This window comes from Nuphar pumila, chromosome 3 (assembly GCF_984573655.1).
Source record: "Nuphar pumila chromosome 3, dmNupPumi1.hap1.1, whole genome shotgun sequence".
In the NCBI taxonomy this organism is placed as follows: Eukaryota; Viridiplantae; Streptophyta; class Magnoliopsida; order Nymphaeales; family Nymphaeaceae; genus Nuphar; species Nuphar pumila.
This window is the reverse complement of record NC_143251.1, coordinates 56783168-56794432: the sequence shown is the minus strand read 5'-3', so window position 1 is coordinate 56794432 and position 11265 is coordinate 56783168. Positions and strand designations below refer to the sequence as shown.

At 36.2% G+C, this 11265-nt stretch overlaps 1 protein-coding gene across 1 annotated transcript; it reads right to left on the bottom strand.

Annotated features, from left to right (window-relative positions):
• Positions 1-548: 548 nt before the first annotated feature.
• On the bottom strand, positions 549-3009 carry LOC149842931 (uncharacterized). Its single transcript, XM_090000772.1, has 3 exons — positions 2926-3009; positions 893-988; positions 549-776 (listed from the first exon to the last, which is right to left on the bottom strand). The coding sequence occupies exons 1-3, from the start codon at positions 3007-3009 to the stop codon at positions 549-551; spliced, it is 408 nt and encodes a 135-aa protein (XP_089856898.1).
• Positions 3010-11265: the final 8256 nt, after the last annotated feature.

The following is an 11265-nucleotide window of genomic DNA, read 5'->3' as shown; positions in this document are numbered from 1 at the left end:
TATAAAATAATTGCTGGTTTAGATTGTTCATTTCAACACTAGCTCTCTCAACATAACCAAGTTTATACTATCAGTTCTTTGTTAAATGCAAGAAGGAAAATTTAGTATTTCTTGTTAGTTTATTTTCAACGCTCTCTCAAGTGAAAAGGCAAGATGTGAACATTGTGGTTTCATCTTACATTTTTATGGCATGAGATAGTATTCTCCATGGGATTGCTGGAAGCAAGAATGAAGTTGAACCAAATATATGCTACTGGCTTTGGCTTTTTTAGTGGTGTTCACATGCCTCAGCAAAGCTGAATCTGCGCATCACTTATTATGGCGACTGCAAGTCTTTTCAACACCTCTTTTCATGGGCGTGGGCAGGCCTCACTATGGCGGTTGATGCCCAAGCTAGATTCAGGCAGCTCCTCTAGAACAGACACACCCACATTCTCTCTCTCATGCACACTCACACACACCCCATTTATACAAGTACACAATCAACGCCAAATGTTTTTGGTTGCCTTGACCTTCATGAGCGCATTGACCAAGGTCTCCTTCATCACTTAAACATTAACACTCTGTCCCACCTCCTTCCCAAAGGCTTCCATGCTGAAACAATCCTTACAACACACCCTAGCGTGCATCACCTCCACCCCCAACGCCTCCAGCCCTTCCTGCACCCGCACCAGCAACCCTTCCACCTTCTCACAGCACCACACTCTGATGCCACATAAGCCATTCTCATAATTCTCCACTTTGACCACCTGCAAGAAGCCAACCCAGTCCACCACCTTCAATTTGTCATCAATAATGAACCGCAGTTGCAGAAAGAATCTCTCCACAATGCGTGTCAAATATATGGAGATGAAAGAAAAAGAAGAATGAAATTGACACTAACTAAGGGTACTTCAGATTCATTCTGGTTCATCTCAAGAGCCTCAATTTTGGTCTTCAATTCTTGAATGTATTGGACGACATCCGAGAAAATTGCCGCCCTCCTAACCTACCAATAACCAACAAAATTTAGTTGATCTCAACTTGATTCCTAAGAGAGAGACAAACTCACACCAACCACACACACGGCGAAGCAGGATATATGTCCCCCCCCCGACCGTTAGCTACATCTTGTGTTCGGGGGTCCCAATGAGCATCACATATGTAAGCACGTGTAGCTCGTATCCCATGTTTGTCAACATCAGTTAGCGTTGGAGCACCCTTCATTGGTGTCATAAAAACGATGATTTTTAGAAAAAGAGCAGTTGCAAAGACTTAAATACCCCGAAGATGCTTATTTAAGGCCCAGTCCCTACACTGCAGGATTATCTGAGAAAGGAATCCACCCTGAAGAAGGTCATGAACATCAACCCTCTCTCACTCTCTTCCTTCTTTTTCTGCTTCTGTGCACATCCAGCAGACGATCCTACACTGCTCCATCAAGCACCGACTGACCTGCACACTACCTCTGTGCATATCCAGCAGACGATCCTATGTTGTATCATGGTTCAACTTGATGAGTTGTAGAGCTTGGTTCAGAGTTTTTGCCCTTATAAGAGGGGGGTCCGCCCCCCCCCCCCCCCGGTGAGGGTCCCCCCAGAACAAATTTTATTTTTGGGTCTTGTATAATTTCTTTCTTTTCTTCCCCTCTTGTAACTGTCGAAAAAGAGCAATAAAGTGTTTTGTTTGATCATGGCGCTCATATGTTTCTTTCGGTTGTTTCTTGCTCGAGGTTTTCGTAACACCTAGTGTTATTAAAAAAATGTGCCTCAAGGCATAAAAAGCGTGCCTCACCTTAAGGCGAGGGGCTTTATGCCTTGAGGCGTATGAATAAAACGCAAAAACTCTAAGGCATGTGCCTCATACGCCTTGAGACGCACGCCTCGAGGTGAGGCGCACCTCAAAATGAGGCGTATACGCCTTTACTGCTTTTGGTCAAATTAGGGTCAAAGCCCAGATTTGACTAAAAGTTGGGGTATAAACAAAGAGCACCCGACCCTAATTAGGGTTTTATTTTTGCATTTTGTTTCTCTCTCTCTCTCTCTCTCTCTCTCGTCGTTCACACGCAGGCTCTCTCTCGTGGTTGAGCCCAGAAAATAGGTATGTTCTCTCTCACATGCATGTACTCTCTCTCGTCTCGTCTCTCACATGCTTGTACTCTCTCTCGTCTCTCATGTATGTGACTGTGTGTATCACACAGCTTCTCTCTCTCATCGTTCACACACAGACTCTCTCTCATGGTTGAGCCCAGAAAATAGGTACGTTGTCTTTCTCTCGTCTCTCACAAAAAAAAACTATGATATGCCAACATAATGATGGTAGCCACTAGCCAGCATTACGAAAATAATTATAAATTCTAAGAAAAATGTTGGCAAGCAACCAACAACTAGACAACCCCATGCCAAGAAATCAGCTACCAGTTCGTAAATATTTTGGCAGTGTATAAGCAAGGTTTGTGCTATAACTCTTTCCATCTCTGCTGTTTTTCATAAGACCAAAGCAAGAAAGTCTTGGATCACCATCCTGCAAGTACAAATAAGAATATAAGCTGAAACACAGCCACAACCATGTGTGCATGCCCCACTAATGTTCTCAGGAAATTCTTGACAGGATAATATTTAGGGATAAAACTCATTTCTCCTGGAAAATATTGTGAGCAAGTCGTGAAGTTGTCTGTGCACCTGTGCATGCTCCACTGGTCTCAAGAAATTCTTAGAGAGATTTTAAAATTCACTTTTCCTAGAGAAAAAAATTGCGAACAAATCAATGATGTTGTACAGGGACTCTGTAAGCTATAAACAAAGTCCAAAATTTCCAGCTATTTCCAGCCTCTTCGAGTTGAGAGAAGGGCACGTTCTCTAAATTAAATAACTCAGACTAAATGGGACCAACAAACTTTTCTAATACAGGATTCTTGCTGCACTTGAGACAAGCATACGTTATTACCTGATCAAAGAGAACTCTGTATGCATTGAGATCATGATACAATAGATGACCTTCACTACTACAATAGTCCAAAGCCTCGGCCATATAAATAGCAACTCGTAGAGTTCTAAAACTAAGAGAACACAACAAATATCACAGGCACATACACACACAAAATTAACATTGCAGTGCCTAAAATCTGTGTACTTTTGTATAGTCTTGCAGTACACAAATATTGAAATTTATGCTTGACATCACAAGTGGGAAAAGATCACTGAGTATACAAACCAAATTGACATGGATTTAGAACAGGGATTAAAACTAAACACGAAATTTTGAAATTAATTAAATATCCTAATACACACTTTTAATCATGGTTATTTAATCCATTGAATTTATCAAAGCACATTAATCATTGAAATATCAAAAACTATGGGAACATAAAAAGAAGCAACAGAAGTTGCTGCAGGAAGAAATATGCTCTTTAAAATGACTGACTTCTTGAAGTAAGATTCTAACCCGACATCTAGGTTTCCTTCCAATGATGGTAAGAGAACAAATAAACAAACATCAGTTTGCTTATTTGTAGGAAACTTGATCAGCATATTGTTACTCTGCTTCAAGTTTGCATTCTGTTACTCTGTTTTATTATTTAAATATGTTGATTCATGTTGGACTGTTACTCCCTCTAATCTTTTAAGCTGATTTTTATATTGAATTTAGATGGGAGATAAATACTTTTTGTCTCCCCTTTTTAGTTTTTCCATGGGTTCTTTCTTTCTTCTTACTTCTTTTCTTGATGTTATTTTTTACATTTTAATTTGTCCATCGAAAGCCATTGATTTTATAAAATTTGTGTGTATGTGACTGTGTGTGTCATGCATGGTTGCATGCTATGAAGGAATTTGATCTTTGCACGTGTGTTCTCTTTTTAGTGGCAAGTAATTCAAATTGGTTCCTAAATAAAAAAAATTAAACTAACAATTTTCTAGTTCTCACTGACTTCGTTTGTTTGTGTTTCCATTAGTTTTCAATTTATATATATATATATATATATATATATATATATATTGATTCTTATTGTATTTTTGCCATTAAACAATGGGAAGAGATGTAGGATGGGATCATGGAGTTAAAGTTCCAAATCCCACTAAAGATCCCAAACTCGTAGGACATGTAATTTGCAATTACTGTCATAAACAGACTACGAGAGGCATTTATAGGTTAAAACATCACTTAGCTAGCACAAAACATGGTGTAAGCATGTGTGAAACAGTTCCACCTGATGTGAAGAGATTTTTTCAGAATCATCTAAAGGATCAGAAGCAAAAGAAACAAGAGAAAGAACAAAACAAGTTGGATATCGGGAGAAGTGTTTATTTTGGATCATCAACCGACGATAATGTGAATAAAGAAACCAGTGGATCATGTAGTGATGCAAAAACAAGCACAGGTGGTCCTATGGACCTCTTTGTGAATAAAGAAACACGACAAACCACAATAAATACTGCTTTCAAAAGGGATGAAAGAAAAAATGTATGTCGTGCTATTGGTAGATTTTTTTATGCAAATGCCTTATAATTTAATCTTTGCAATAGTCCATATTTTGGTGCAATGGTAGAAGCTATTGCAAATTATGGGCGAGGTTCAAACCACCTTCTTATCACGAGATCAAAACGTGGATTTTGAAGGATGAGGTTGATTGTACTCACGAAATTTTAAAAGAGTTAAAAAAGGAATGGCCAAAGGTTGGTTACAGCATTATGGCAGATGGTTGGACAGATGGAAAAGGAAGAAACTTAATTAATTTTCTGGTGAACAACTCATCTGGAATAATATTTTTGAAGTCTGTTGACATAAGCGACATGGAAAAAACTAGTGCAAATTTGTGTAAGTTGTTTGAAGAAGTTGTTAAAGAAGTTGGTGAAAGTAGTGTAGTGAAATTCATTACAGATAATGCATTAAATTATGTTGCAGCTGAGAATATGCTAACAGTAGAAAAAACATGTTTTTGGACACCATGTGCAGCACATTGATTGGATCTTATATTGGAAGATATTGGAAAGATATCAATTTTTAAAGATACAGTGGAAAAGGCAAAAAAAAATTACAAGATACATTTATAGTCCTGCATGGGTATTAAATTTAATGAGAAAGTTCACAAAGAAGAAAGAACTTCTATGTCCTGCCGTCACTCATTTTGCCACAATATATCTCACACTTCATAGTATTGGATGTTATAAGAAAGAGTTAAAGTCGATGTTCTTATCTTCAAATTTTAGATCATCTAATTACTATAAGAAATATGATGCTAAAAACATTTCTTATATTGTTCTTAATGATCATAAGTTTTGGGCTGCCATATCATATGCAATTAAAGCTACACTGCCTCTTGTGAAAGTGTTGCGATTAGTTGATGTAGATGAACCTTTTATGGGATTTTTGTATGAGGCAATGGATAATTCAAATGAAGAAATTGCTTCAAACCTTGACAAGGTTGAAATAAAATATAAACCTATTTGGGATATCATTGATAGACGATGGGACTTGCAACTTCATAAGCCTTTGCATGCAGCTGCCTATTATTTAAATCCACATTTTCATTATGCTGACAACTTCAACCCAGATGGAGAAGTGATGAGTGACTTTTATGATTGTGTTGAAAAATTGGTTTCTGATGCAAATATTCGATTGAAAATTACAACACAAATCACAGCATTTAAAAAAGCAAAGGGGTTGTTTGGTAGAGAGGCAACTGTTACAACAAGAAAATTAAAAAAATCCTGGTAAGTTTGCAATTATGTTGTTATTTGTCAATATTTTTTTTATGTTTTTGTTAATTATGACATTCTTAATGTTTTTATTGTTTTTTATTGTTTTATTTGAATGCAGCTGATTGGTGGAGTTCATTTTGACACGAAAATTCTGAGTTGATGAATTTTGCAATTTGAATTCTAAGTTTGACGTGCAGTGCATCGGGCTGTAAGAGGAATTGGAGTACTTTCTCATTGGTTTGTGACTTTGTATTTTATTTTTGAAATACATTAGTATAAGTTTAATTATCTTATAATTGATTATCAATGATTTGAAATGATAGGTACATACAAACCGAAGGAATAGACTTGAACAAGAGAAGATGAATGCATTGGTTTTTGTAATGTACAATATGAAATTAAGAGAGAGAAATATGAGAAGGAGGGCTACAAAAGACCCTATATGTCTAGATCATATAGACTCAGACGATGAGTGGATTGTGGAGAAGGAAGATCCAGTGTTTCCTAGTGATCCCAATTGCTTGGAGGATTCATGGTTGGATCCAAACTTTGACATAAATGCCATTGAGCACGTGCCTATTGAAAAGGTCACTTCACCTCATGATTTACAAAGTGGTTCTAGGCAAGAGAGGTCTTCAAGAGATCGAGGTAAAGCTATATTCCTTTTACCTTGTTATGAATATAAGTGTATTTTTTAATTACATAACATAAATATTTAATACATGATTTTTTATTGAAGGAAAAAGAAAAGCAAAAGAAGTTACCGAGGACGTGGAGGAAGAAAGCGCAAATGATGAAGAGTCAGAGAATGAAGATGAAGGAGAACCTATTTATATGGATTCCTCAGATAATGACATTAAAGACTTAGATATTGATGATGACGAAACTCAAAAAGAGTCTAGGCCCTAATTCATATTATAGAGCTATGGCCATTTATATATTTTTTGGGTCTTTGAGTTGTAATTATGAATGTTAACACTTTCATTTTGAAGAGTTTTGGATAAATATATTAACATTTGGTTGTTAATGTTAACATGCATTTTCTAATTATGACATGATGTTGTCAGTGCTAATATGCATTTTGTTGTTAATGTTAATTTTTTATTGAATGATTGCTCATATTTTATTTCTTAGATACTTACATAGATCAAGTTGTTGCATTGATATTACTTTTACATGTTAATCTCATATTTTTCCGTATTTATTTGAGATTTTTTATTTTTCGTTGGTTGTTGCTTCATCAATAAAGCATTTTTTATTTATTTATAATGTTAGATAATTTTTATAGTTTTTTTAAAGTTTTAATAAATTTTTTTTTGAGGTTTACGCTTTGCGCCTCGAGGCTTATGCCTCGCCTCAGATTTTGGTGGAGCGCCTCGCTACGCCTCAACGCTTTTCACAACATTGGTAACACTCTTTCCCGTGATTTTCTGTTTTTTTTTTGCTACGCAATTTTCATAAATCGAGTTCGCTACTCGATTTAGCAATTTTTTATTTTTTTGCTACTCAATTTTCGTAAATCGCTACTCGATTTAGTAATTTACAAAAATCGCATAGCGATTTGCCATTTATTTTCGCTACGCGATTTTCATAAATCGCTACTTGATATAGCGATTTTCGTAAATTGCTACTCGATATAGTGATTTACGAAAATTGCATAGCGATTTGCCATTGATTTGGTAGAGAGGTGGGTCCTGTCGGAGATCACAGCGCCGAAGGTCGAGATAAGGACCTCGTGGTGGCAGAACCTGATGAATGCCCACCAAGACTTGAGGGTGCGAACGCCCGTGTTGAGCAACATCAGGGTAGCCTGGAAGGCATAGCCCTGATCGAAAGTATTGCCGACGTAGGGGTAGACGGATTATTCTTTGAAAGACTCCGTTGTAGGTGTACTGGAGGAAGATTCTGTTGTATGTGTCCCTCGAAGGCGGCAAAGGGACCATCGTAGTCGGTTGCCCGCTGGATGAGGGCAGTATTCCGGCCACTGCTAGCAGAAAGAGGATGATAATCACCATCAGATCGCCGATTCTTTGCCTCCCTTAATTTCTTCTCTCTCTCTCTCTAGAGAGAGAGAGAGAGAGAGAGAGAAAAGGGGGGGGGGTTTACAGTGTTTCACAGAGTAGAAAGAAGAAGATTACGACGAAAAGTTCACACAGAAAAGAAAGAGTGCTTCAGGTTCGTTTCACTGTTTAGACTTTGAAGAGTCAACATCATCCTCGACTTTATGGATGGGGGACATTTTTGTCCTTTTTTTTAGCCGTTGTTTTTCTTTTTTTGAATGGACATTTTTGTCATTTTCTCAAATCGTCGTTTCATGGCAAGAATAGCAAGAAAGGGTACTTAAGTCTTTGCAACCGCACGGGAATACACGCCCCATGTGCTTATATACGTGGCACTCATTTGGACCCCCAAACATGAGATGTGGGATTCAGTGCGTCTTCGGAGGAGAACATACACCACCCTCCCTCTCCACACACAGCAGCAACAACAGTTATGAATGTACCGATTTAGAGTCAGCCAGAGATCGTAAAATTCTGAGTTTTGGTCGTAAAACGAGTTTTCTCCTAGATTTAACCATCTCTCTCTCTCTCTCTCTTACACCATCGAGGAATCAAGGAATGGAGTGGGCTTTATATAGGACGACTACGTAATTGCCCGTGATCTTCCAATAAATTATGTGAATGCACCTGTAATTACAATTGACATAAGAAACCTCTCTTAACTCAGAATCTCAATTTTTTCAATGTAAACAAATTCTCGTAATCTAATTAACGCCAAATAGCGCCATAAATCTATTTAAGTTCAAAACACCTTGAAAATACCTCTAGATGAGTTTGTGACTTACTAAAACTATTATTTTGCATGATAATTTAAATATTTAATAATATTTTGTTTGAAATAATTTTGAAAATACCAATTTTACTCTTATTAAACAAAACTCAGTAATTGAGCATGTATAATATCAATATTTGTAAATAAAAAGTAGAAATGCATTTCTAATTAAACGATAAAACTGAATTCTTTAAAATCTAAAAATTTTACAGGTTTTACATTAATCGCACTAATGTATTACTATTTGTGATTTTTTAAAAATCTTTTCATTATTTTGTGAGGCTTTGCCATACAATGAACTTCCCAAAATCATCAAGAAAATTTTTTAATGTCGCCTATTTCCAATATATATATCATTGTTATTTTTATAGTTTTTAATTATTTAAAAATTTGTATATATGTTTTCAAAGTTTTCTTACAATTTTCAAGTATATACTCATATTTGTTTTAAAATTTTAGTTTATTGCCATATTTTCCCTTGTTGAGAAAATACCGAGAATGGGATTTTGTGACTACGTTAGTGGGAACATTTTGGAAAACATGGGTCCTACTCAGATTGCTGATCCAAATGGATCTGACCCGTTTTCCAGCATGATTTAAAGTAAAAAAATAAGTGGAGAGAAGTTTTCTGCTTTTGCGTTGATCCCAGTGTGATCAAAATCAATCTGAATCAGACTGAAGTTGATAGATTTAGATCCAATTAGGCCCTTAACGATTCGAAACAGCATGAATCGAGCAATTTATGTCTTGAATTGGTTCGCTAAGTCTTTTTTTTAATATAATTATTAAAAATAAAACTAAACAAAAAAAATCCTTGAAATGGTCTGATTAAAAAAAAAAAACTAGATTTGATTCAATTAGAGACGAATTGCATATTTTTATCGTTTTCAAAATAGTTTTTGGATAATTTTGTTATTTTGGTCTAAGACTTTCTTACCCCTCTTGGCAGGGATGCCAGTGAATCGGATTTTATCCATCCAATTGCATTTGGTAAGCCAAAACCATATCCCATTATAAGAAGAGCAGATCTATGATCTATCAAGTCACTGACATCTTCACAGTCTATTGCTTCATCCCACAACGACCTATGTTGTGGATGCCAAATAACTTTTCTAAAAGTGATTTGTCAGGTCGCATGCTCTCGATTATAAGTGAATGTGGATACGGTTTTGATTTTTTTTGCTACCAAATCCAATAATTATATGAATTTAAGGGATATCTGAATCTGTTTACATGTAAAAAAAAAGCTAGAAGCTTTTTCACCATCCTATCCTAATCTGAACCATTTACATCCCTACCTCTTGGATCGGTTGAGATTCCGGTTGGATGTAACCTTTATTGAATTCGACTAATCACGTATTGGCTAATCGGATTCAGATGAAGAAAGGCTAATATCAAATCTGATTATTTACATGAATTGGATCTGGATGTCCGTCAGAATCAGATATCCACGAATTCTATTATAAAATTCTATGTCGAATCTGAATCTCATAATTAACTGGATTCGTAATAGCAACCGGATTCAGGTTGGGTGTCGGATAACATCTGAATCGTTGAAGCAACCTCACCAACTATAAAGGGGGAAACAAAGGGCGCCATCTCAAATTAGGGTTCGGGTTTTGTCTTGTAGAGCTAAGAGGGCTCACCTCACCAGCAGAGAGAACGCTAAATTTTTTCAGTGATCGGAGAGATATCGGGAGGTCTCTGAGGTATTTTACCGTGAGATATCTCTATCTCTTTCTCTAGTTTTTAGGCATCGTATTTTTTTTTTGGATAATTTTTCTCAGTTTTGTGTTCGTTGGTGTTTTCTGTCGTTTAGGGTTTTAGCCTTTTTCGGATATTGGTTGGAATATGCTAATAGGTAGTTTTTTTTTCTTCTTTTGAGTCGTAGTTCGAGGAGTTTGTTTTCGAAACTTGTTTCAGTTTTTTGTTCCGCACAGTTAAATCGAGGTGCTTGATAATCGTCGTGAGTCCATCTGTTTGCTAGATAATACGTTATAAGAAGAGGAATTAATGTATTCATAAGAATTACAAGAATTACAGTGCCTTAATGGCGATTGGTGAAGGTATTGTTGGACCGCCGCTGAGTATGAACTATTGCAGTTAAATTAATATTGAATCTTTGATTGGTAGAACGGATACTTAAGGAGGTTTTGTGTCTCACTAGTGAATTTGTGTTATACTGCAGTTGGGACGACATCTTAAAGGCTATGTTTATTTGGTATAATGCCATGATTGGAATGCAATAGTGATCTTTGTTTTGGGGCCAAGAGTGGTTAGAATTTTCTTTGGCAATAAAAAGTATACATGTTATGAAGAAAGCTGAGTGTAGGATACATTTGTTCCAAAGAGAGGCATGCTTAATTAATTTGGACTGCTATTAACAATGGAACTGAGATGCTACAAATGAATCTAGACTTCCTAATAGGCTGCTAACTGCTTTTTTGAATTCAAAATTTTGAAAGAATGTCTGAAATGGCTATTTCTATTAGGTTGATCTCCTGTACACATCAATCTTCCTGGAATAAGCTGTGCATCCACTGCATCCTTTAATTTGAAAGTTTCTCTTTTGCATTTAACAAAAATGTAGAAAATGTTGTTTTAATTGGAATACTAATAAAATCCTGTGATTTATTTGAATAGTTGTTTAGGTCATCCAGTTTAACAAATTGATTTTGAAGAATGAGGGGTGTCTGCAAGTGCTTATCAAATGGATGAAATGCACCCATTTTGTAGGATGGATAACATGCAGTAC